The sequence below is a fragment of the Etheostoma spectabile genome, unplaced genomic scaffold, assembly GCF_008692095.1.
Source record: "Etheostoma spectabile isolate EspeVRDwgs_2016 unplaced genomic scaffold, UIUC_Espe_1.0 scaffold00009145, whole genome shotgun sequence".
Taxonomy (NCBI): domain Eukaryota; kingdom Metazoa; phylum Chordata; class Actinopteri; order Perciformes; family Percidae; genus Etheostoma; species Etheostoma spectabile.
In genome coordinates, this window is record NW_022603660.1 from 1 (window position 1) to 27,852 (window position 27,852).

Below are 27,852 nucleotides of genomic sequence, written 5' to 3' on the forward strand. Positions count from 1 at the left end.
AAGGGCACCAGCTCGGCCATGTACCACGGCGTGTGGTACTCCACGTAGAAGAGCACCAGCGGCTGTTGCCGAACGGTTGATGGAGCGCAGCGTGAAGGCGGCGACCAGGGCGGGCGAAGAAGGACCGCCACAGAGTCTTCAGAGGGAAGTAGTAACTGACCTGCAGGACACGGGGGACTGGTTTTAGAGACAGAATACCTCGTAGGGACAAAAGACGGAGGTGTGGTATATCGGCGGTTTGATATTATCGGCCGATATTAGGCATTTCCAGATATAGGGCTATCTGCATTTTTTTTTTTGCTAACTAATGCAGCGGGAGAACGGGTGGTTTTTAACAAACCTCTTCCAGGCTGAACAGAACTCCTCCGATCGGGGCACCGAACGCCACCGACACCCCCGCTGCTGCTGCAGCCGATAACACCTGAGAGGTCAGAGGTCAGAGGTCAGATACACAGTCAGAACATATCTATCTATCTATCTATCTATCTATCTATCTATCTATCTATCTCGGTCATTTCAAATCTAAATATAAGACCTTTCTTATATTTGACATTATGTTGTTTATGTGGAGAAGCAGCCTGTAATACCATGTGTTTGTTATCTTTGGAATGATGCCTCCTAAAACATTTAAAACATAACCATGTGATTATATTTCCAGGTTTAAATCTACATTATCCATTGAAAGGAATCCTTAACCCAAATCGGGTCAAAATGTCTGAAAAAGATGGAAACTGGATATTTGAACGCAACATAAAGTCTCTGTAAAACGTCCTTATTTTTCTACGTCTTGTTTGAGCCGTGATGTTTGATTTATGTGAGTTCATTTGTTAATACAGTTGTTTTTAAAAAGAAACTCAATCAAAAGGCATTATTAAGTGTCCATTGAAGCGTATTGTTCTGCTAAATGTGAGCATGAAACACTTGATTACGTGCTGACAAATAACCTCTGACGTGTGTTATTTCAGAAATCTGATGAGCTCAAAGTTCAGCGTGGCGTTCAGGTGCTTTACCCGGCGGCGTACCTCTCGGCGCTTGCCCTCGTTCTTGCTGTACTTGGAGAAGAGACTGCAGAAGAGGTTCCCGCAGCAGCAGGCCACGTGGACCAGAGGCCCTCCTCCCCAGACTGAGACCCGACGACACCGCCAGGACCAGGGTGACCGTCTTGATCAGCAGGGTCCCTTCTCCCAGGTAGCCCCGGATGATGAAGCCGCTCAGGATCGTCTTGATCTGCACAAAAAACACAAAATATCCGTGTCTGTGAATAGGGATGTTGATGTTTAAATCCGTGTTGCCGTGGTCCAGACGGAAACCTGGGTCTCACCTCTGGGATTCCCGACCCGCAGGCGTAGGGAGCGAAGACTCGGACCAGGGACACCGCCAGGAAGGAAAACAGCAGAGCCCACAGCACGTACAGGAAGTAGTTCAACACGTACGCTCCCGCTCCCTGAGAGACAAACACGCGTTATATTAGATAATATTTATATTATAACTGGGAACGTATGCTGTACAGAACAACTCCTGGACACATGATTAGGCCCAAATTGTACATAGAACACCGTTTTCTTATTATTTCCTCATTAACTACATGATTCCTCAATGAACTGCTTTATCATATGTAGCAGATATTTTGTGTATTTTAAAACGATAATTCACAATAAATGACACCTTGTCAGGTTGTCCCCATCTTTCACACTTATACTCTCGGCTTGAGACTCAGCTTGAGATGTTTTTAAAACTACTTTCGAGCTCACCCATTATTTCCCAGACTACATGAAAGCCATGTAGTCTGATGAGACAAACCAAATGATTATCAACGATGCATAATGGTGCAGCTTTGTGGGTTAAACTCCTCCTCGTGCTCAGTAACTTTTACGATGAGCTTTATTTTGGCGGGGCTCGGGTCTCACCTCGGCGTGGCCCGTCATCAGCTCGCCCACTTCTGCCACTGGGGACACTTGTCCGGTCGTCGAAGTGGTCTCGTTGGACGTCCAGCAGCACTGCTCGTGGCTGTACCAGAAGGCCGACAGACACACGCCCTCCTTCAGATCCGTCTCCAGTCCACCGCCAGGTCTATGACCCCGGCCAGCGTCCCTGCAGGACACAGGACACGTCTCGAGTCTTATACTGAGATGATGACGAGGAGCAGACTCAATAGACTGATCAGGAGAGCGAGCTCGGTCCTGGTCTGTCCTCTGGACCCCGTAGAGGAAGTAGGAGAGAGGAGGATGTTAGCTAAGCTGACAACCATCATGGACAACACCTCTCCCCCCCTACACGAGACTGGGGGGTCCCTGAGCAGCTCCTTCAGCAGCAGACTGATAACCCCCCCCGGGGTGAGAAGGAGGGGTACCGCAGGTCTCTGTCAGACTCTACAACACCTGCACCACCTGATAATGTTGGAGATCCTGTTTCTCTCCCATCTTCACCACACACTTTCTGTTTATCTTTAATATCGGATATATAAAGAACTTACTTTTCAATATTTATGGTCACGGGTTAATATAATTTATATTATGCTACCGACTCTTGCTTCATTTCTCTAAATTACACATTCAATTTAATTTTAACGTCACTTACACCGTAATATTGTTACTCCTATCATGGCAACCGCACTTTAAAACACCTTGTATTTGACGCCATTTTGCTTCCCTACAGTCTACCATATAATCATATAGTCTGTTGTTTGCCTGGATTTCTTGTGTGTTTACTTGTTTGTGTGTTTTTGTTGTTTTTTTGCTGTTATTTAAGAAGAAAATGCTGCTGCTGTAATAACGTAATTTCCCCGTTGTGGGCTGAATAAAGTATAATCTAATCTAATCATATTATTCTCTTGTACCACCCCCCCAAATCTCATTCCAGCTCCTAAAAAGGACGTCTGATGTCATCTTGTTAAATGTGAATATCTTCTAGTTTCTTCTCTCCTCTGTGACAGAAGTTCTGGACAAAACAAGACATATGAGGACGTCATCTTGGGCTTTTTAAGAAACACTGATCCACATTTTCCGACATTTTAGGGACAGAACAACTAATCCATTCAGACAATAATCCATTTATGGACAATACTAAATGATCGTTAGATGCTTTCCTAATAACTAAACAGCTAAACATTCGTCAAAATCACTAGTTTCCACCGCTTCCCTTCCCACTGACCTAGAGGAGCCCGATGAGCAGGCATCACCACCCACCCGGACCAGGCGTCCAGCAGGCTCTTGATCAGCTCCCAGAAGGACTCCTTGCTCTTACTGGTGATCTGGGGACACACAACCAGGGAAATGCACGTCACGGCAACAGAGAGGCTCTTCAAACATACCGAAGCAGACGTTTAATTCGGTTTCTACTCTTCAGCGACAGCAGCTCCGCTGGATGACCGTGAGATGGTTTGTTCAGCAACAGCGAGCACGTTCCACTCAGATCTTCCCACTTCAAAAGGCAGGAGTGAATAAATCGGACTGGGATGATTAGCACTAGAAACCTATGAATCCATCAGTGTTTCTGCATGTTTTATCTTGTGATAAGAACTCATCTCTTCACCCCTGTCCCCCTTTTGTAATTCTCCTAGTAGTCTCACTAAAGCACCTACGGGATAAAAGCTCCTGCTTAGATTTTATTAGATATTATTTTTTTTATACTTATCTCCTTTCACACAGTGTGTATACAAGCCATTTTATATATGCATACAGTTGCTCTCTGCACTACCTACATTTAACATTTTTGATATTTTAGATATTTTATATTCTTATCCTGTATGTTGTGTCAACACTGTAAAGGTGTTGCTTCAATCCCATTGCACAGGTACTGTGTACTTGTGTATAATGACAATAAAGGCTTTCTATCTGTCTTGTTTGTATTTCTTTCAACCAATCACAACCATCTTGAGCGGCGCCGAGCTCCGGACACAGCAACGATGTTCTTCAGAGGAAGGAGACGTCCTGACGTCCCAGCACCTTGAACATCTGACATACCAGACTCTGAACATCTGACATACCAGACTCTGAACATCGGACATACCAGACTCTGAACATCGGACATACCAGACTCTGAACATCTGACATACCAGACTCTGAAACACGCATACCAGACTCTGAACATCTGACATACCAGACTCTGAACATCTGACATACCAGACTCTGAACATCTGACATACCAGACTCTGAACATCGGACATACCAGACTCTAAATCGGACATACCAGACTCTGAACATCTGACATACCAGACTCTGAACATCGGACATACCAGACTCTGAACATCTGACATACCAGACTCTGAACATCGGACATACCAGACTCTGAACATCTGACATACCAGACTCTGAACATCGGACATACCAGACTCTGAACATCGACATACCAGACTCTGAACATCGGACATACCAGACTCTGAACATCGGACATACCAGACTCTGAACATCTGACATACCAGACTCTGAACATCTGACATACCAGACTCTGAACATCTGACATACCAGACTCTGAACATCGGACATACCAGACTCTGAACATCGGACATACCAGACTCTGAACATCTGACATACCAGACTCTGAACATCTGACATACCAGACTCTGAACATCTGACATACCACACTCTGAACATCTGACATACCAGACTCTGAACATCTGACATACCAGACTCTGAACATCTGACATACCAGACTCTGAACATCGGACATACCAGACTCTGAACATCTGACATACCAGACTATGCTCCTCGTGCCTTTAAACCTTGTGTTTCTCCGTGTGTATACACACATTACTATACATACAAACAGTATACACACGTACATATGCATGTGTGTCAATAGAAAACCAGGCGCACGCACGCCATATCCGATATTACCTTGCGGTGGCGGTCCGTGTCTCTGGATTTCTCCCTCAGCCAATCGATGGTGTGGAAGTCTTCGTACGTGCCCACGTCAGGAAAAGGCTCGTCCAGGAAGTCCATCAGGTTCCCGGCTCCGTTCATCTCCTCCGTGGGCGTGGCACTGCCGACACCTGGCACAGAGGGAAAGATCGTCAGCTATTCGACACCAGCAGAGGCCACCACGGTCAGCCTCTATCTCACATTAACAAGTAGTCTTAATGTTGGATTCTCCACATGGAAACTGCGTTTCCCAGCAGCCTTGGTTTGATGCACATGAATCAGTGCATGATTGTAGAAAAAAATGTTCAGATAGTTCTGATAATTTCAGGAAAAATGAAGAATAAACAAGGACTGCAGCTAAATGACTGTCTTTATTAATAATTCTGACATATAATCTACCCTCCCTAGTCTATGTTCATGTTTCACCTTATAAGGGGCTGTCTTTAGGGGCCAAGGGCAATATGCAATTATACTTTTTGCAATTTAGGAATGCAAATTTATTTATTTTTATTTTTACTTTTTAATGGTTTTGTGCAATTTCTATTTATTTATAATGTAAATGCTTTGTGAATATTTTTAAACTTGACTTGACACTCTGAGTAATAACCGCACAAGAGTTCCTATGTGTGAAAACGCAAATAAAGTTCTTGAATCTTGAATATTTTCTTTATCCACTCCGTAACCTTGTCCATAAAGCTCATTTTGGCATTATACACGTTTTGGATTTGCACTCTACCCACTTTCTATTGCACAACTGCTGCTGCACAGCAATTTCCCTCAAGATAAATACCTATATTATCTTAATAGGTCTTTAAGATATTAGAGAGATAAATACCTATATTATCTTAATCGGTCTATAAGATATTAGAGAGATAAATACCTATATTATCTTAATGGGTCTATAAGATATTAGAGAGATAAATATTATCTTAATAGGTCTATAAGATATTAGAGAGATAAATACCTATATTATCTTAATAGGTCTTTAAGATATTAGAGAGATAAATACCTATATTATCTTAATAGGTCTATAAGATATTAGAGAGATAAATACCTAATTATCTTAATGGGTCTATAAGATATTAGAGAGATAAATATTATCTTAATAGGTCTTAAGATATTAGAGAGATAAATACCTATATTATCTTTATCGGTCTATAAGATATTAGAGAGATAAATAACTATATTATCTTAATGGGTCTATAAGATATTAGAGAGATAAATATTATCTTAATGGGTCTTAAGATATTAGAGAGATAAATATTATCTTAATAGTCTATAAGATATTAGAGAGATAAATATTATCTTAATAGGTCTATAAGATATTAGAGAGATAAATACCTATCTTATCTTAATGGGTCTATAAGATATTAGAGAGATAAATACCTATATTAGACATACCTATATACAGAAGATGATAAATATTCTGCTACTTCCAACAGCTTTAGCTACAAAACACATCAGTCTTTAATTAGCTAAATCCCTAATTTCTTTATTATTTAATTAACAATGTAGTAATAAACATACAGAAGGCTGTAGGTTACATTAAGGGCTGATTGGGACATTTTGAAACATTACCAGTTGATTACGTGCATCAAGAATATTTGTTTGTTATTAAAAGTTTCCTGAAATCAACATAAGGGTTTTTGCTAAATGAGTTAGCATTTGAAGCTAATCACTAGCATCCTCGCTAACGTTAGCTAGCTAGCTAGCTAGCTCCTATAAAGTCGTCTTTTACCTTCCCCGGGCTCCATGTTACAGTCCGTCCTCGCGACTGCGGCTGTTAAATGTTTCTTTTAATTTAATACTTTAGATAATGTCGACTTTGCTCTGCATTTTAGCTTCGTTTTAGAGAGGAAAAGTGGCGTTTGGATGCAAAGAAATAAACAGGACGGCGTCAGAGAGACTGCCTCCCACAATGCACCGCGTCAGGCTCACTCACACACAAAGATCGTCTATTGGGAAGATGAACGGGGAAAAAAAGACAAATGACGAATCTTAAAGCTACAAAAAGTATGAAAAATACGTAAAGAAATCTTTTTAAATGTTAAGGAGAGATGTAAAGACATCTTAACTGTATAACGTGTGAAAAATACATATGATTTAATCTTTTAAACGTGTAAATATGTCAAAACACATTTTTAAATGCACAAAATATCTTTACAGATTGTTCCTCCAATTTCTTTATTTGACTTCATGTATTTTACACACTAACTTGCTCTTGAAGTTTAACTTTAATTTAATATGTTGTAATCATTTTGTAATTCTATATCCCTCTATTTAAATAATTTTATTTTAAATACCTACTCTCTTTATTTTATTTATTTGCATACAGTCGGTAAAATAAGATATTTTGTATTAAATAACTAGATGTATATTTTATTTTCGGGCTGCTGACAAGAATCCAGGATAAAGTGAAAGGGGAAATTTGCGGGTCTGCAGTCAGGGAGGGGTCCCTGAACGCATCTTGGGTTCTGCTTGTAGTTCTGTTGATCACCACCAGAGGGCGCCATTACACCAGAAACCAGCAGCTGACAGCAGTCACCGTTCAAAGGTTTTATTTATGAATTATTTAACGATTTGCCATTAGACAAATCTTAAAATGGGAAAATTAAACGTTTACTACTATATTAGATTCAACGTATTTAATTGATTGATTTTAGGCTATATAAATAATAAATATTAAGGAAAACACGGAAAACGTGTCTGCAGTTCTGCTTGTAGTTCCTGTTTTTCACCACCAGAGGGCGCATTTACACCAGAAACCAGCAGTCACTGAACCTTCAAGGTTTTATTTTGTGAATTATTTAACGATTTTGCCATTAGACACATCTTAAAATGGGAATGTTAAACGTTTACTACTTTATTAGATTCAATGTATTTTAATTGATTGATTTTAGGCTATTTAAATAATATAAATTAGAGGAAAAACCAGGAAAAACGTGTCTGCAGCTCTGCTTGTAGTTCCTGTTTTTCACCACCAGAGAGCGCATTTACACCAGAAACAGATGACAGGTGGAAGTCAGTCACTGAACCTTAAAGGTTTTATTTTATGAATTATTTAATTATTTTTCCACTAGCAACATATCAAAAGGGACAACACTAAACGTTTACTACTATATTAGATTCAATGTATTTTAATTGGTTGATTTTTTAGGCGATATAAATCGGGTGAGACGAGACCGCATGAAACGGGACGGATGACATGGGACGCTCCAGGCTGCAGCCATATACTCTTGGGTGTAAATGGTGTAAATGGTGTAAATGGTGTAAATCAGGGGTCTTCAACAGGGGGTCCGCGACCCCTAGGGGGTCCGCGGAGGTACCTCATGGGGGTCGCGAAAGTTTTGGTTGATTAGACTTTTTTTTATATTCCCCCCCCCCCCTGCAATTTTTTCCACTAATTGAAAAGTCTTTAAATCCACATTAACATGAATTCAACACACTGTAGTAAACAGATAAATGGAGGCAGAAGATGTCTTTCAGTCATCAATGCTCACATTCAGCGACACACAGGAGCTCTTTCAAGCTGGGCACCGTTTCATTCACAACACCTGTCCCACTACATGTATGTTTAAAATTAAAACATGAATCTGTCAGTTATGTTAATAGTTCAGTATTGTATGCAATATAACAGGTATGTTTATGCATGCCAGTGGCACTAACAAGCATCACTTATTTTCCTTTTCACATTTATGTTTTAAAAATGTCCATTTGAATAGCTTTTATGCATGATTACATGCAATTGACAGACACTGTTGATCTTGGCAGGTATCAGTTTATTGTGTTATGTTATGTTTATAAATGGCAGTGGCATGGCCGCCCTACTCACTGGGCCTCGCACATGTTTAAAATAAAAACATGAATATATGAACCTGTGTATTATTTGAGTATCTTAGTATTGAATGCACAATAGCAAGGTACATTTACACATGGCACTATAGGACCAGTTTGATATAACACCATTTTATACAATATATATAATTAGGGGGTCCCCGCTCCATCTCGCCATCAGTTTGGGGGTCCTTGGCCTGGAAAACGTTGAAGACCCCTGGTGTAAATGGTGTAATTGCGCCATCTGGTGGTCATCAACGGGAACTACAGAAAACGTGTCTGCAGTTCTGCTTGTAGTTCCTGTTGATCACCACCAGAGGGCGCAATTACACATGTCGCCTACCAGTACCAGTCTAACGAGGAAGTCAGACCAGAAACTTTTAAGACATTGTGCGCGAGGCTGTGAGGTTATATTTTTTCGACTTCCTAACACAGAGAGAGTCCCTTAAACCTCCCTGAGGGATAACAAGCTGTCACCGTGCCATACAGGTAAGTGTTTTAAAAGGTAGATTGAGAACAAGACTCTGTAGGCTACAGGCCAGCCCGTTTACTTTCACTTTCACTTTACAAAGACTCATTTTATTAAAATACCTATGGATGATTGTGTCATTGCCTCCAGTGTTGCTGCATAACTTTAGTATCTGACTAGATTCATTATTTAGGACTTTTTGAGTAACATTCCGTCCCACAGGTCCCATCCTATATGAAATAAGAAAGGGGAGGAGGGCGCCATTTTAATGCTACGAAGCCATCACCTGCAGTTAGCATCCCATTGACTGCCATTCATTTTGGCGCCACTTTGACAGGGAATAGCTTTACATCTGCAGCGTTTAAAGACTCTATTGGTCCGTTGTTTATTTCTAAAGAGACACGATAATGTATAAAAGGCTCCGTTAGCTTGTAGCACACGTGATGGCTCCGTACCAGACGCTTTTATAAAAATAGGCTAACGATTGTATCATGACCAAGACAAATCACCGTACTGTCAGGAGAAGCTCGCAGACAGTTTGGATTTACGTTAGCTGTTTAGGTTTAATTACAACGTTAAGATTGAGATTTCTCTTGCACAGCTACCACAAGACTTACGACTTTCAGGCACGTTGCACACGTCACTTTTACGTCGTCAAGCTCAGTTGGCGGCTGCGCAGTAACGCCTAGCCATCAACGGAAAAGTGCTTCTAGTTTCTGTAACTGGAGAAAGTTTGAAACTAACGGACGGAGCTTACGGTTTTTAAGTAAAATAAGTACGGTATGAGAGATGAATGGGATCGTTTCTTCTTCCGTTGAGAAAAAAAAGTAAGTTTGTTTTCTCACATGAGAAGGTCTCACTTTTTTTATAACTTTATAGCCTAGCTAATATTTTTATTGTGTACATGTATTGGGGTTAAGTTAGCTAGTTCGCTAGCTAGGGTAAATTCACGGGTTCGCGGTTTTGGTAAATATCTCCATGGTAACAGTGAGCTCCGTCAAGCAGAGACGTCGCTGTTACGTTTAGGATTGTGGGTAGTGTAGTACTTGTCCATGACATCGCAAATAAAAAACATGTTTTTCTTAAAACGAAGGTTTTAAGTCACTACTATGTCGTCAAGCTCAGTTGGCGGCTGCGCAGTAACGCCTAGCCATCAACGGAAAAGTGCTTCTAGTTTCTGTAACGGGAGAAAGTTTGAAACTAACGGACGGAGCTCACGGTTTTTAAGTAAAATAAGTACGGTATGAGAGATGAATGGATCGTTTTCTTCCGTTGAGAGAAAACAAAGTAAGTTTAGTTTTCTCACATCTTTTTACAACTTATATAGCCTAATATTGTATTGTGGACATGTTTTGGGGTTAAGTAGCTAGTTCCGCTAGCTAGGGTAAATTCACGGGTTCGCGGTTTTGGTAAATATCTCCATGGTAACAGTGAGCTCAGTCAAGCAGAGACGTCGCTGTTACGTTTAGGATTGTAGGTAGTGTAGTACTTGTCCATGACGTCGCAAATTAAAAACAAGTTTTTCTTAAAACGGGTTGCGGGGGTAGCAGCTCCAGCAGGGGACCCCAAACTTCCCGAGCCACATCAACCAGCTCCTACTGGGGGATCCAGAGGCGTACCTAGGCCAGGTTGGAGATATAATCCCTCCACCTAGTCCTGGGTCTTCCCCGAGGCCTGCTACCAGCTGGACGTCCCTCCACCTAGTCCTGGGTCTTCCCCGAGGCCTCCTTCCAGCTGGACGTCCCTCCACCTAGTCTTGGGTCTTCCCCGAGGCCTCCTCCCAGCTGGACGTCCCTCCACCTAGTCTTGGGTCTTCCCCGAGGCCTCCTCCCAGCTGGACGTCCCTCCACCTAGTCCTGGGTCTTCCCCGAGGCCTGCTCCCAGCTGGACGTCCCTCCACCTAGTCCTGGGTCTTCCCCGAGGCCTGCTCCCAGCTGGACGTCCCTGCACCTAGTCCTGGGTCTTCCCCGAGATCTCCTCCCAGCTGGACGTGCCTGGACCACCTCCCTAGGGACCCCCCCAGGAGGCATCCTTACCAGATGCCCGAACCACCTCAACTGGGTCCTTTCGAAGCGAAGGAGCAGCGGCTCTACTCCGATGCTCCTCTTGCAGGACTGAGCTTCTCACCCTATCTCTAAGGGAGACGCCAGCCCCCCCCACCCCCTTCCTGAGGAAACCCATTTCAGCTGCTTGTACCCTGGATCTTGGTCTTTGGGTCCTGACCCAGCCTTCAGGACCATAGGTGAGGTAGATTGAGAGCTTTGCCTTGTGTATATTTCATTATTATTATTATTACTATTTATTTTTTAAGATTACTTTTTGGGGCATTTTTAGGCCTTTATTGACAAGACAGCTGAAGAAATTAAAGGGGGGGGAATGACATGCAGCAAAAGGGAGCTCTATGGGCGCCCACTCTACCAACTGAGCTACCCGGGCACCCAATGTTGTGAATTTTTATTTTATACTTAAAAAGAACATTGGTATGTACGGTCTTATGTTTGGTTGATGTTAAATCATAGTGTTGTTTTTTTAGAGAATATTAACTTTGAATGACACATTTATGAAGTGAAGTTACTTTTCGGCCTTGATTATTGCCCGTAGGTCTCATTTTAAGGCTGCAATGACTTCTTGCCTTTAACTTATTTGATTACTTGATATAAATATATATTTTTCTTTTCACCAGGACGGTGCGTTACCGAAGGTGCTGAACAGCTGATGGAGTCCATCATCAGAGACTGTGAGGCCTCTGTGTAAGTGTCTCTGTCTCTGATATCCAGTCTGCACCTGTCTGTGTACGATGGAGTGAATAATTACTGCTTTTTCTGTCTCTCTTCTTTGTTAATGCAGTTTAAGCATAGTTTTTTGGATACTTTTGAGTTGGTTTTATTGTCTGTTATAGTGTCATTTGTACGTAAAATTATGCAATATTATGTGCCTCACTAAAGTAACCTGTGTCTTTATTTAAGATGTTATATTGAATACAGTAGTCACCCACTGACAGAGTGCATGTTGGGGGACAGACAGGCTTTTTATCTGGTTCTGCAGTCAATATAAATATAGTTTTATATAATAACTAATACATCCCAAGCTTAATTGTTTTTTTCCTTGTATTTTGTTCTCCAGGTCATTGAAGCGGGTCTGTGTGCAGAATATACGGAAGTAAGAACACATGGCATCTACAACACAGTCTGCCTTAGAATACGTTGAGAATCAAAGATGTTGCCTTGTGGGAAAATTAAAGAATCTTTCAGTGATTCTGGAGAACTTGAACCAGGAGAACTCGGATAAGAAAATAATTTTAAATGATGAGGAGGTCTGTGAAATAGAGCAAGCAGAGAAAACCGACTACGATAAAACCAGAAAAATTTTGGACTCGGTCAAAAAAAAGGGGGAAGCAGCCTGCTATGAGTTCCTCAGGATTATTTACATGACGAGGAAGAGGACATTAGATCCTGACCTGCACCACTGGATCAGCTGCTTTCCTTTCAAGGAAGACCCACAAATGGATACAAACTACCTACAAGGTATTTTAAAGCAGAATCAGATTGATCCTTATTATTTATCTTTGATGTGCTGATCTTATATAATGCACTTTAATGCGTCTGTGTGTTTGTCATTAATGTCAGGGCACAGCAATTATTTCATTTGCATTTCTCCATTACACAATGCAAGAGTTTTTTGCAGCCCCCCCACTCTGACATCTCTCCATTTAGTGCATGTGTAGGTGTGTAATTCAGACCTGTGTGTAATAACAACAGAGTGTAAATTGTATTTTTCCCATAAAGGATACATTAATCTTAATCTTGTTGTTTCTGTTTTAGGCTCAAGGCCGTGCCACAGATATCAGGGAAAGTTGAAGTCAAAAGCACAAAAAATATCAGATAAGTTTTGGATGGCAAACAAAAATCAGTTTAAAGGAAACAACAAATCTGATTTGTCGTATATGTCACTTGTTTTAGAAACACAGGGAAATATTTATCCATCTAAAATAAAGAAGTCAAAGAACAAGAAAATGAAGATGAGTCGCAAGAAAAAGCTACGGACGTACATCCCTGAGGTCAAAGCAGACATTTCTCCCGGTGAGCTGCTGAAAACAAGAAAACATCAAAACATCCTCCTGGTTGGTAAACCTGGAATTGGAAAGACAGCACTCGCTCATGAAATGTTAAAACTCTGGGCACAAAGAGACAACGAGGTGCTCGATTACATGTTTTACTTTGACATGAGAGAAACATCCCACATCAGGACGGACACGAGCTTGGAGGACCTTCTCTTCAGTGTGTTCAGTGAACCAGATGAAGGCAAAGAAGAGGTCTTACAGGACATTAAGCTGAACTCTGACAACGTTACACTCATCTTTGATGGAGTCACAGATCTGTCTTCATCAGTGCTGAAGAGACTTGTAGAGAAGGACCTACTACCTGATGCTAAAGTCATCGTGACTTGCAGACAGGATGATGAGGAAGAGTTCGCTTCTGAGGACGTTTTCAGAGTGGAAGTAAAAGGCTTTAGTGAGCAGACTATAAAAACATACTTATCTGCAATGCTCGGCAAAGAGCAGAAGGTTGTGACCAACGTAGAGTTGTTAACTCTGTGCCATGTCCCAATGTATGCACTGATGGTGGCTGTCTGCTTTTCATTTGAGACACCAGAAGACTCTCCACAGCCATGCACCATTACTGAAATCTACATCAATATCGTTCGTTTTTGCCTTCAAATGAACAACCACAACATAAAAAAAAGAAATCTAAATCCTTTTATCAACAACAAGAGTAAGGAAATACTGTCTTTGGCTGAGGCTGCTTTTCATGCAACTGAAGGAAAAACTGTGAACTTGACAGAACGTCCCTGTGAGGACAGCTGTGTCCATTGCTTTCTGAAAGCACTTTTTATTGACGTTGGCCACACTGAGACAAAAGCCACATATGCATTTCTCCATTACACAATGCAGGAGTTTTTTGCAGCTCTGTGGCTCTTAAAGAATCCAGAGAAAATCAAGGACGTTTTTCAGCAATGCCTCACAGAGGAGAAGAAACACATGAAACATCTGATCCCTTTCATGTGTGGATTGTTAAATGAGAAGAGCCCCAGTTTGATGAATTGTCTGATTCCAGCTCAGGAGCTCAAGAATACATCTAACTGGTTCTTCAAGGAAATGATGACCGCGTTTTTCAACAGTGAGCTTGAGGAGGACATACTCTTCTTCTGCCAGTGTTTGTATGAGTCCCAGTGTCCTGAAGCATGCGTCCACCTTCTGGACAAACTGGGCTGCCATCTTGATCTCAGTGGAGAGACTCTCGATCCTTACCCTTGCTGCGCTGTGGCCTATGTGGTCACTCAGTCAAAGAGAAAAATATCCCTGGACCTTGAGGACGTCACGGTGTCAGAACAAGGAATGACACGACTATTTGGATGCCTTGAAAATGTCCAATGGTATGACTAAGCATGCTTAGGTAATAAGTACAATATGTGAAACTGTACAGTTTCTCTACTCTGTTTCTTCTAGAATGAGAATATGGTTTGTGATTATTCTTTAAATTACAGGTGTGACCCTCTGCCACAGCATCTTTGGAGGATTTTTCTTCTCAGTGAAGGACAGATGGACCCCATCGCCTTACTTGGCCTTGATGGAAATCGGCTGCACCTCCCAGTTGGGGGTAATAAACAGCTGTATGAAAGGGCAGTAAAAGTGGTGCAGAAGATGACTACGAAGGTTAATGTCTGCCTCCACTGGGATAAGGAAGCTCCTGTCTGCCAGAGTCTGTGTGAGACTCTCTTTGAGGCTTTGCCTCACATCAGCTCACTCAGGTATGTGGTTTGTATGCAATGCTGATTCCTTAAATGTTTATACTTTTTTTTATCTTTCCATGTTGACATTTTTGAAATATTTCTTTTTTTGATGCTGAATCAGCATTAAGATGGATATGTAAGGGTTAACAAATAAGATCACGCACCCACACGCTGTTGTCTTGTCAGATTGAATGGTGATAAAATCTGCTCGTTACTTTCTCCAGAATGTAATCACTCAGCACCGACAGCACGCTGTCTAACAGTTTGTTTTGTATGGTTTTTGACGTACAGTACCTTTAACAACAGTGGCTGACTTGAGGTTCTTCTCCAGTTCTGGTCTGTGCTCTGGTTTTCTAATGTTTCCTCACTTCTTCAGACAGGTGCTTCATATCTCTCACTCCGGTAATGGTCCATGCTGGATCAGTCCCCGTTACATTTATAGAAAAATAATGAATTAGCATGACCACATCCAGCTATCCAGGCCTTTCTAGCATACCAGCTAGGAGAGAAGCCTCGGGGCGCTGGGGATACCACCCCAGGGGGCAGGTCTTTGGAGCAGTTTAGCTAATTGCTCATTTAAGATACTAGTACAGTGCAGTTAAAAATGTGCCTGTTTGGAACTGGCCGATTGCTTGGCCTGTGGTATTGCTGCTTTCTTCATTTCTTCAAAACCATATTGTACCCCAAAATAACTTCCAGAAGGACCCCAAAGCTCTTAATGTGCCACTCCACTGTATAGCCTACTGCTGACTTCGACTTGACATCTCTATAGCAATAAAGGGAAGCAGTAACATTATGTGCAAGGCTTCTCTCGTAGCTGGGGCGTTATAATTCATTAATTATATTATAATATAATTTAGTAAACGTAGCCAATCAGAATTGAGTATTCACCCAGACCATGGTACAACCTCCTTTAATAGACAGCAGAAATAAGGAGAGGAAAGTGAACTTAATAATTCATAATTCATTGCAACCCCCTCAAACTCCAAATTGTGTTTCTTCTGGGGAAGATCAGGTATGTTTTAGGGAGATAAAGTTGGGAGCTAGCAGAGATCACATGGCTTTGCAGTGGTCAGTACTGTATAATACTGTATATTTAATAATATGTTGCTTCTGTAAGAAGAGGTTTGTCATGAATCCATCTTAATAATAACCTGGGTTTTAAATGTTAATTGACGGCCATTTGCAAATGAACATAATGTAAAAACAGATGAATTCAATGTCTCAGTTCAGTAATTATTTAGTATCACAGTCTTCTGTCTTTGTGAGAATAATGAGATGATATTAATAATAACAACAATGTAGCTCTGAGATGACAACAAAGTCCTGCTAATACTTTCTTACACAGGAAATAAAATCACACAAACAGAAATAAAACCGTGCAGTTAAAACTGATTTGGCTTTTTGTAAATCTTAGCATCTTAAAAATAAAGAATAGAAACATAAAAACTGAATATTTTTGTACAGATAAAATTAGTAACATCTCTTTCAATCAAAGAAAATGTAAATAAATTCTACATTTATCTTCCTTTTTATCTGAAGACTGAGTGAACTTTACTGACGGTGATGAAAGTTGTACCAACTGTTCAGAGAGCAGCACATTAAGATTTCAGACATCTATGAATCATCATTTAGAGTATGAATGAAATTATGAATGATTTTGACTGACAGTTAGGATCAGAGAAACAAAGGTAATGGATAATCATCATAGACATGTCAACGTTTAGTCAGGACAATGCTATAAAATATAATAAAACATTCAAAATTCAATGAAAGTAGAGATCTGATCCTTAGTTTCACTTGTGAAGAGCGTTTTATGGAACCATCCACGTTATTTTGGACAATGTGGTTGAAAGAAACCCAAATATCTGATATAGAAACTTTATGAATGGGTCAAATTTGAATCATTTTATGCAGGACAGACATGTTCAAGATGGAGTCCATCAGTAGTGTGTTGTTGTATTTATGCAGCTGAGATCAAATCATCACAAAATGTTTCCTTTTATTATTTCAGTGTTCCTCGGTGGTCAGATCGATCTGAAGGAGTCAGGATCTTTGTGAATCTGTTCTGTGCAGCAGAGAGAGAACAGCTGACAGGAGAGAAGACTCTGGAGCTGTTATCATCAGTGTGCACATATCAAACATTCCCTTTAAAAGACCGGGGTTATGATGGTGGTGAAGACGACTCCCTTAATGAATATCGGAGAGATTTCCTGCTGGATCTGTACTCCCACCTGAAGGACTACGAGACTAAATCAGGTCTGAGTCTCCTTCCATCATTACAGTCAGTTTTCCAGTCAGCTCCTGCAGTCTGGACCATAAACCTCTCAGAGAGAAAGAGCTCCATCCTCCTGGAAGTGCTGAAACTCCAATCAGAGAAGAAACCAGTGGAGCTGACAGGCTGCTCAGATGAAGAGAGTGAAGTGAGGAGTTTCCTACAGTGTCTGCCTTATATCTCACAGCTCAGGTAAATGGTTATCTTTTTCAGGGATCAACCCATTATCGGGGCCGATATTTGGCAATTTGCACATTATATGTATCCAAGTTTGTATTCTACCAATAGCCGATAAATTATCAATTGAAAGGTGCGCTACTTTGGCTCCTCTACAGCTCTATAAGCAGTCTGTAACACTTGCAAACAAACTGTTAAAACTTCAGGAAGCTATTACTGATTTTTTTTTTTTACTTTGTATTATATTTAAAGTTTCAGTTTTATTAAAGAATTTCCTAAAGCATTTAAACTAACTTTTGTGTTAGTTTAGTTCAGACCAAAGATTTGCAACGAGATGAAACTGTTTTAGAGCGTCACGGGGAAAAGATGCAGCGGTCTGAACCGGCCCGTCTAAGCTCGACTCAAACCAGCTGATGGTGTCACTGTGACTGAGTCTCCAGAGGCTGGTTTAAGACCGTAAGAGACGTCTCCTGTTCCAACAGCCGATAGAAAGACTGAAGAGCATCCAGCGGCGTTAGAACCAAGCAGTGAATCAGAGAAATAAAACGTGTTTTTGCTGATTCATCACTAGAAAGACAGCTGTAGCAAACCTCTCACTATCACTAACATTATACACATTCATATTTAGACGAAACAAATGATATGTCCAGCTACAAAAAAAACTAAAAGTCGGAAGCTATAACAGAAGTAAAAGAGGCGTTGTTATGGAGATGATACACCGTCTTGTCTCATTGGTGTGAACCGGCAGCTTTCAGAGCGCTGCAGACCGGCTCGTTGCTAGAAGTTGTAAGTTTCATCTCATCTCGTTGCGAATCTGTGGTCTGAACTGAGCTTAAACATTTTTCTTTTTAGTCTTAACGCATATTGGTTGTAAATATTGGTTATCTGTTTAATTAATTATTAATAATCTGTATAGATATCGTCCTGAAAATACAGTATCTGTTGACGACAAATCTTTTTTTATTATTTCTGGTTTCACACAAAGCTGTCTCATCTAATTTGAGTGTTTCTGCATGCAGCTTCAACTTGAACAGATTTCATACTATAAATCACAGCAAAAAGTTTTATTTTTATTTGATAAAAATCTTGCATCACATTTTTTAATCTTCATGATTTCAGTTTTGTGCCCAAGTTATCAAGATCTTCAGAAGAAATCCGGTTCTTTGTGAATCTGTTCTGTGCAGCAGAGAGAGAACAGAAATCAAAAGAGAAGACTCTGGAGCTGTTATCAGTGTGCAGATATCAAACACTCCCTCTTGAACTGAAATGGTGGGATTTCCTGCTGGACCTGTACTCCCACCTGAAGGACTACGAGACTGAATCAGGTCTGAGTCTCCTTCCATCATTACGGTCAGTTTTCCAGCCAGCTCCTGCAGTCTGGACCATAAACCTCTCAGAGAGAAAGAGCTCCATCCTCCTGGAAGTGCTGAAACTCCAATCAGAGAAGAAACCAGTGGAGCTGACAGGCTGCTCAGATGAAGAGAGTGAAGTGAGGAGTTTCCTACAGTGTCTGCCTTATATCTCACAGCTCAGGTAAATGGTTATCTTTTTCAGGGATCGACCCATTATTGCAGCCGATATTTGGCAATTTGCACATTATATGTATCCATGTTTTGATTTTACCGATTGTCGATAAATTATTAATTAAAAGCTGTGCTACTTTGGCTCCTCTACAGCTCTATAAGCAGTCTGTAACACTTGCAAACAAACTGTTAAAACTTCAGGAAGCTATAACTGATTTTTTTTTTTTTTGACTGTGTATTATGTTTAAAGTTTCAGTTTTATTAAAGAATTTCCTAAAGCATTTAAACTAACTTTTGTGTTAGTTTAGTTCAGCTCAAAGATTCGCAACGAGATGAAACTGTTTTAGAGCGTCACAGGGAAAAGATGCAGCGGTCTGAACCGGCCCGTCTAAGCTCGACTCAAACCAGCTGATGGTGTCACTGCAACTAAGTCTCCAGAGGCTGGTTTTAGGACGTAAGAAACGTCTCCTGTTCCAACAGCCGATAGAGACGTCAGCTGCTCAATTCAGCTACAAAATATCGACATAAAAGGATTCATAATCCATTTCATTTCTATGTTCCAAACAGCTGGTTGAAATGGCAGAGTTTTAGATGGAGCCTCAACGACCGCCCAAAGCACGGTAACGTTATACGGTGGAGCGAGCTAGAGAGAGACTAAAGAGAGAGCGGAGAAACTAAAAGTCGGAAGCTATATCGGAAGGAAAAGAGGCGTTGTTATGGAGATGATACACCGTCTCGTCTCATTGGTGTGAACCGGCCGCTTTCAGAGCGCTGCAGACCGGCTCGTTGCAAGAAGTTGTAAGTTTCAACTCATCTCGTCGCGAATCTTTGGTCTGAACTGAGCTTAAAATATTTTCATTTTTAGTGTAAACGCATATTGGTTATAAATATCTGTTTAATTAATTATTAATAATCTGTATCGATATCGTCCCTGAAAATACAGTATCTGTTGACAACAAATCTTTTTCTTTATTTCTGGTTTCACACAAAGCTGTCTCATCTAATTTGAGTGTTTCTGCATGCAGCTTCAACTTGAACAGATTTCATACTATAAATTACAGCGAAAAGTTTTATTTTTATTTAATAAAAAACCTGCATCACATTTTATAATCTTCATGATTTCAGTTTTGTGCCCAAGTTATCAAGATCTTCAGAAGAAATCCGGTTCTTTGTGAATCTGTTCTGTGCAGCAGAGAGAGAACAGAAACCAAAAGAGAAGATTCTGGAGCTGTTATCAGTGTGCAGATATCAAACACTCCCTCTTAAACAGAAATGGTGGGATTTCCTGCTGGACCTGTACTCAAATGATCCTAAATCAGGTCTGAGTCTCCTTCCATCATTACAGTCAGTTTTCCAGTCAGCTCCTGCAGTCTGGACCATAAACCTCTCAGAGAGAAAGAGCTCCATCCTCCTGGAAGTGCTGAAACTCCAATCAGAGAAGAAACCAGTGGAGCTGACAGGCTGCTCAGATGAAGAGAGTGAAGTGAGGAGTTTCCTACAGTGTCTGCCTTATATCTCACAGCTCAGGTAAGTCAGACAAATACTGTATATTTAATAATAATATGTTGCCTCTGGAAGAAGAGGTTTGTCATGAATCCATCTTAATAATAACCTGGGTTTTAAATGTTAATTGACAGCCATTTACAAATGAACATAATGTAGAAACAGATGAATTCAATGTCTCAGTTCAGTAATTATTCAGTATCACAGTCTTCTGTCTTTTTGAGAATAATGAGATGATATTAATAATAATAACAATGTAGCTCTGAGACAACAAAGTCATGATAATAAGATAAAACGTTTATTGGCTTTTTAATGTCTCTGCAGCTTAAACAGAAACCATTAAAACAATTTTTTGTACAGCTAAAATAGATAATCTCTCTTTAAAAAACGATTTACAGTAATTAAAATAATGAAACAAGCTTCCTTTTTATCTGAAGACTGAGTGAACTTTACTGACGGTGATGAAAGTTGTACCAACTGTTCAGAGAGCAGCACATTAAGATTTCAGACATCTATGAATCATCATTTAGAGTCACCAGAGACAGATGTAGTGAAGAACAGCTGTTATTTACACGGCTGTCCTCTCAGGAGCAAAGAGAAGCATTGCGTCATGGGACTTTATGTAACAATTGTACATGATATGGAGTCTAGATGTTGTTGTTCCACTGTGTATATTTATATAATGTGAATCTATTTAACATTTAAAAGTCAAACCAAAAGTATAATTCCATAAAGTGAACAAAACCACGAGGAAACAAATCAGCAGAGATTTCAGCCTCAGGATCAGTGTTTGTGTTGTGAGTCAGTAAAAGTCCTAAAATGATGTTCTGCTCTGATTTAAGATGTGATTAAAGTTTAATTAGATTTTATACAGGACAGACATGTTCAAGATGGAGTCCATCAGTAGTGTGTTGTTGTATTTATGCAGCTGAGATCAAATCATCACAAAATGTTTCCTTTTATTATTTCAGTGTTCGTCGGTGGTCAGATCGATCTGAAGGAGTCAGGATCTTTGTGAATCTGTTCTGTGCAGCAGAGAGAGAACAGCTGACAGGAGAGAAGACTCTGGAGCTGTTATCATCAGTGTGCAGATATGAAACATTCCCTTTTAAAGACCGGAGTTGTAATGAATATCGGAGTGATTTCCTGCTGCATCTGTACTCCCACCTGAAGGACTATGATCCTGAATCAGGTCTGAGTCTCCTTCCATCATTACAGTCAGTTTTCCAGTCAGCTCCTGCAGTCTGGACCATAAACCTCTCAGAGAGAAAGAGCTCCATCCTCCTGGAAGTGCTGAAACTCCAATCAGAGAAGAAACCAGTGGAGCTGACAGGCTGCTCAGATGAAGAGAGTGAAGTGAGGAGTTTCCTACAGTGTCTGCCTTATATCTCACAGCTCAGGTAAGTCAGACAAATACTGAATATTTAATAATAATATGTTGCTTCTGTAAGAAGAGGTTTGTCGTAAATCCATCTTAATTAACCTGGGTTTTAAATGTTAATTGACGGTCATTTACAAATGAACATAATGTAGAAACAGATGAATTCAATGTCTCCGTTCAGTAATTATTTAGTATCAGTCTACAGTCTTTATGAGAATAATGAGATGATATTAATAATAACAATGTAGCTCTGAGATAAAGTTCTGCTAATGCCGTTTTTTTTTTTTTTAAATCTTAGCATCTTAAAAATAAATAGAATAGAAACATAAAAACTAAATATTTCTGTACAGATAAAATTAGTAACATCTCTTTCAATCAAAGAAAATGTAAATAAATTCTACATTTATCTTCCTTTTTATCTGAAGACTGAGTGAACTTTACTGACGGTGATGAAAGTTGTACCAACTGTTCAGAGAGCAGCACATTAAGATTTCAGACATCTATGAATCATCATTTAGAGTCACCAGAGACAGATGTAGTGAAGAACAACTGTTATTTACACGGCTGTCCTCTCAGGAGCAAAGAGAAGCATTGCATTATGGGACTTTCTGTAACTATTGTACATGATATGGAGTCTAGATGTTGTTGTTCCACTGTGTATATTTATATAATGTGAATATATTTAACATTTAAAAGTCAAACACAAAGTATAATTCCATAAAGTGAACAAAACCACGAGGAAACAAATCAGCAGAGATTTCATCCTCAGGATCAGTGTTTGTGTTGTGAGTCAGTAAAAGTCCTAAAATGATGTTCTGCTCTGATGGAAGATGTGTGTAACCCTTGTGTTGTCCTCCACGGTCAAAATTAATACTTTTTAGACACGGTTTTTAATTTGTTGATACTTTTTGCAATGATTTTGGCACTTTTCCCCATTCACCATTAGAACCAATGTATTAACACTAGTTAAACACTAATTTTTGGAATTTATGGTTAATAAACTTTATTTACAATGTGGCACAAAAGTTTGGGCCCTCCAGGTAAAAATGTGTATTAATGTGCATAAAGTGTTATGGGATGTGCGGTGAGGACCCAAACGCAGAGAGGAGGCAGGCAGGAGCAGGTTCACAAGGGTTTTATTTGCAAAAAAACAGGTTAAGCCACAGAGAAACAAACAGTCCAGACTCCCGGGGGAAAAAAGGCAAAAAATCCTAGAGATTCAAAAACAACGAATAGCAAGGGCCAGGGGAGTAAGAGCGGAGACAGGCAGGATAAAGGGCAGGGAAGACTCACCGGGAGACAGGACGTGAGAACAGGTATATGCAGGAGGACGAGGTACAAACCGACGGATGGAGAAGAATGATCTGACAAGAGACAAAGAAAACACTGGGGTTAAATACAAAAGGTAATGAGGTAATGGGGAACAGGTGAGACGTCAGGTGAATCACATTAGGGCGGGGCTAGACAATCAGACAAACAAAGTAAAGCCAGACTAGACAAGACAAGATAAGACAGGAAGCAGACTTCAAAATAAAACAGGAAGTGAAACACACAGACGCTTACCGGGGATAGGACCAAGAACACACACACAAGGAGGCTAGAAGGGAAAAACAACCCCAACAAAAACCCCAAACCATAACATAAAGAAGCCACGAAAAGATGGAAAAACCTCCAAAATGCATCAATTGACACATAAGACATTCATATAATATGTCACAAAAGTTAGATTTTATTTACATTATTTACACTTTAAAAATAACAGAAAACAAAAAAATGGCGTCTGCAAAAGTTAGGGCACCCTGCAGATATAATACCTCGTAAACCCCCCCCCCTTTGGCGAGTATCACAGCTTGGAAATGCTTTTTTTGATCCTTAATTGCACTTGTGAAGAGCGTTTTATGGAACCATCCACGCTATTTTGGGTAATTTGGTTGAAAGAAACCCAAATATCTGATATAGAAACTTTATGAATGGGTTGAATTTGACCCGAGGACAACAGGAGGGTTAAAGTTAAATTAGATTAATCATTTTATACAGGACAGACATGTTCAAGATGGAGTCCATCAGTAGTGTGTTGTTGTATTTATGCAGCTGAGATCAAATCAAAAATGTTTCCTTTTTTTATTTCAGTTATGTTCCTTGGTGGTCAGATCGATCTGAAGGAGTCAGGTTCTTTGTGAATCTGTTCTGTGCAGCAGAGAGAGAACAGCTGACAGGAGAGAAGACTCTGGAGCTGTTATCAGTGTGCAAATATGACACATTCCCTTTAAAAGGCCGGGGTTCTAATAAATATCGGAGTGATTTTCTGCTGGATCTGTGCTCCAACCTGAAGGACTATGATCCTGAATCAGGTCTGAGTCTCCTTCCATCATTACGGTCAGTTTTCCAGTCAGCTCCTGCAGTCTGGACCATAAACCTCTCAGAGAGAAAGAGCTCCATCCTCCTGGAAGTGCTGAAACTCCAATCAGAGAAGAAACCAGTGGAGCTGAGAGGCTGCTCAGATGAAGAGAGTGAAGTGAGGAGTTTCCTACAGTGTCTGCCTTATATCTCACAGCTCAGGTAAGTCAGACCAATACTGTATATTTAATAATAATATGTTGCTTCTGGAAGAAGAGGTTTGTCATGAATCCATCTTAATAATAACCTGGGTTTTAAATGTTAATTGACAGCCATTTACAAATGAACATAATGTAGAAACGGATTAATTCAATATCTCAGTTCAGTAATTATTAGGTATCAGTCTTCTGTCTTTTTGAGAATAATTAGATGATATTAATAATAACAATGTAGCTCTGAGACAACAAAGTCATGATAATAAGATAAAACGTTTATTGGCTTTTTAATGTCTCTGCAGCTTAAACAGAAACCATTAAAACATAAAAACAATTTTTTGTACAGCTAAACTAGATAATCTCTCTTTAAAAAAAGTTTTACAGTAATTAAAATAATGAAATAAGCTTCCTTTTTATCTGAAGACTGAGTGAACTTTACTGACGGTGATGAAAGTTGTACCAACTGTTCAGAGAGCAGCACATTAAGATTTCAGACATCTATGAATCATCATTTTGAGTCACCAGAGACAGATGTAGTGAAGAACAACTGTTATTTACACGGCTGTCCTCTCAGGAGCAAAGAGAAGCATTGCATCATGGGACTTTCTGTAACTATTGAACATGAAATGGAGTCTAGATGTTGTTGTTCCACTGTGTATATTTATATAATGTGAATCTATTTATTTAACATTTAAAAGTCAAACCAAAAGTATAATTCCATAAAGTGGACAAAACCACAAGGCAAGGCAGCTTTATTTGTAGAGCACATTTCAGCAACAGGGCGATTCAAAGTGCTTTACACAAAATCAGTTAAACAGATAAAACACAAGTACAAACAGTTAAAAATCATAAGCATTAAAAACGGGTAAAACACATGAATAGACTGTTTAAAAAAAAAATATTAATAGACACATAAAACACAAGAATAAAAGTTACAGTGCAGAAAAAGAAATTTTAAGAAATGAACAGTCATTTAAAGAAAGGCAGCATCAAAAAGGAAGGTCTTCAGCCTTGATTTAAAGAACTGAGAGTAGCAGCAGATCTGCAGGTTTCTGGGAGTTTGTTCCAGATATGAGGAGCATAGAAACTGAAAGCTGCTTCACCCTGTTTAGTTCTGACTCTGGGGACAGAAAGTAGACCGGTCCCAGATGACCTGAGAGGTCTGGGGGGGTCATAGTGTAGTAGCAGATCAGAAATGTATTTTGGTCCTAAACCGTTAAGTGATTTATAAACTAGCAAAAGTACTTTGAAATCAATTCTTTGAGACACAGGAAGCCAGTGTAAAGACTTCAGAACTGGAGTGATGTGATCCAGTCTCTTGGTCTTAGTGAGGACTGGAGGGATGTGATCCAGTCTCTTGGTCTTAGTGAGGACTGGAGTGATGTGATCCAGTCTCTTGGTCTTAGTGAGAACTCGAGCAGCAGCGTTCTGGATCAGCTGTCTGATTGATTTTTTAGGGAGACCTGTAAAGACCCCGTTACAGTAGTCAAGTCTACTGAAGATGAAAGCATGGACAAGTTTTTCCAAATCCTGTTGACACATAAGTCCTTTAACCCTTGATATATTCTTAAGGTGATAGTAGGCTGACTTTGTAATTTTCTTAATGTGGCTGTTAAAATTCAGGTCTGAGTCCATGACTACACCAAGATTTCTGGCTTTGTCTGTTGTTTTTAACATTGTTGTTTGAAGCTGAGTGCAGACTTTTAATCGTTCCTCTTTTGCTCCAAAAACAACCACCTCAGTTTTTCCTTCATTTAATTTCAGGAAGTTCTGGCACATCCAGCCGTTAATTTGTTTGATGCACTTAGTCAGTTTTTGTGTTGGACTATAGTCCCCTGGCGATAAGGTTATGTAAATTTGTGTGTCGTCCGCATAACTATGGTAACTTATTTTGTTGTTTTCCATAATCTGGGCTAGTGGGAGCATGTAGATGTTAAACAGAAGAGGCCCCAGAATAGAGCCTTGGGGAACTCCGCACGTCATGTTTGTATGCAAACATGACGAGGAAACAACTCGGCAGAGATTTCAGCCTCAGGATCAGAGTTTGTGTTGTGAGTTTGTAAAAGTCCTAAAATGATGTTCTGTTCTGATGGAAGATGTGATTAAAGTTTAATTAGATTTTATACAGGACAGACATGTTCAAGATGGAGTCCATTAGTAGTGTGTTGTTGTATTTATGCAGCTGAGATCAAATCATCACAAAATGTTTCCTTTTATTATTTCAGTGTTCCTCGGTGGTCAGATCCATCTGAAGGAGTCAGGATCTTTGTGAATCTGTTCCGTGCAGCAGAGAGAGAACAGCTGACAGGAGAGAAGACTCTGGAGCTGTTATCATCAGTGTGCACATATCAAACATTCCCTTTTAAACACTGGGGTTATGATGATGATGATGATGAAGACGACGACATTAATGAATATCGGAGAGATTTCCTGCTGGATCTGTACTCCCACCTGAAGAACTATGATCCTGAATCAGGTCTGAGTCTCCTTCCATCATTACAGTCAGTTTTCCAGTCAGCTCCTGCAGTCTGGACCATAGACCTCTCAGAGAGAAAGAGCTCCATCCTCCTGGAAGTGCTGAAACTCCAATCAGAGAAGAAACCAGTGGAGCTGACAGGCTGCTCAGATGAAGAGAGTGAAGTGAGGAGTTTCCTACAGTGTTTGCCAAATATCTCACAGCTCAGGTAAGTCAGACAAATACTGTATATTTAATAACAATATGTTGCTTCTGGAAGAAGAGGTTTGTCATGAATCCATCTTAATAATAACCTGGGTTTTAAATGTTAATTGACAGCCATTTACAAATGAACATAATGTAGAAACGGATTAATTCAATATCTCAGTTCAGTAATTATTAGGTATCAGTCTTCTGTCTTTTTGAGAATAATTAGATGATATTAATAATAACAATGTAGCTCTGAGACAACAAAGTCATGATAATAAGATAAAACGTTTATTGGCTTTTTAATGTCTCTGCAGCTTAAACAGAAACCATTAAAACATAAAAACAATTTTTTGTACAGCTAAACTAGATAATCTCTCTTTAAAAAAAGTTTTACAGTAATTAAATAATGAAATAAGCTTCCTTTTTATCTGAAGACTGAGTGAACTTTACTGACGGTGATGAAAGTTGTACCAACTGTTCAGAGAGCAGCACATTAAGATTTCAGACATCTATGAATCATCATTTTGAGTCACCAGAGACAGATGTAGTGAAGAACAACTGTTATTTACACGGCTGTCCTCTCAGGAGCAAAGAGAAGCATTGCATCATGGGACTTTCTGTAACTATTGAACATGAAATGGAGTCTAGATGTTGTTGTTCCACTGTGTATATTTATATAATGTGAATCTATTTATTTAACATTTAAAAGTCAAACCAAAAGTATAATTCCATAAAGTGGACAAAACCACAAGGCAAGGCAGCTTATTTGTAGAGCACATTTCAGCAACAGGGCGATTCAAAGTGCTTTACACAAAATCAGTTAA

At 39.9% G+C, this 27,852-nt stretch overlaps 2 protein-coding genes across 2 annotated transcripts; one reads left to right on the plus strand and one right to left on the minus strand.

The window, feature by feature from the left end:
• Positions 1-24: 24 nt before the first annotated feature.
• LOC116679010 (H(+)/Cl(-) exchange transporter 4-like) lies at positions 25-6,813 on the minus strand (the record flags this gene model as incomplete). The annotated part of the gene is made up of 8 exons (XM_032508757.1): positions 6,598-6,813; positions 4,836-4,990; positions 3,132-3,250; positions 1,908-2,091; positions 1,322-1,444; positions 1,054-1,227; positions 341-421; positions 25-160 (listed from the first exon to the last, which is right to left on the minus strand). Coding segments are annotated over exons 1-8 (988 nt in total), but the record flags the coding sequence as incomplete, so codon positions are not given.
• Positions 6,814-11,315: 4,502 nt separating this feature from the next.
• Positions 11,316-27,047, plus strand: LOC116679009 (uncharacterized; the record flags this gene model as incomplete). Its single annotated transcript, XM_032508756.1, has 10 exons — positions 11,316-11,404; positions 11,846-11,912; positions 12,286-12,686; positions 12,984-14,595; positions 14,707-14,970; positions 16,967-17,419; positions 18,524-18,937; positions 20,053-20,454; positions 21,402-21,830; positions 26,589-27,047. Coding segments are annotated over exons 3-10 (4,388 nt in total), but the record flags the coding sequence as incomplete, so codon positions are not given.
• Between the last annotated feature and the right edge of the window lie 805 nt (positions 27,048-27,852).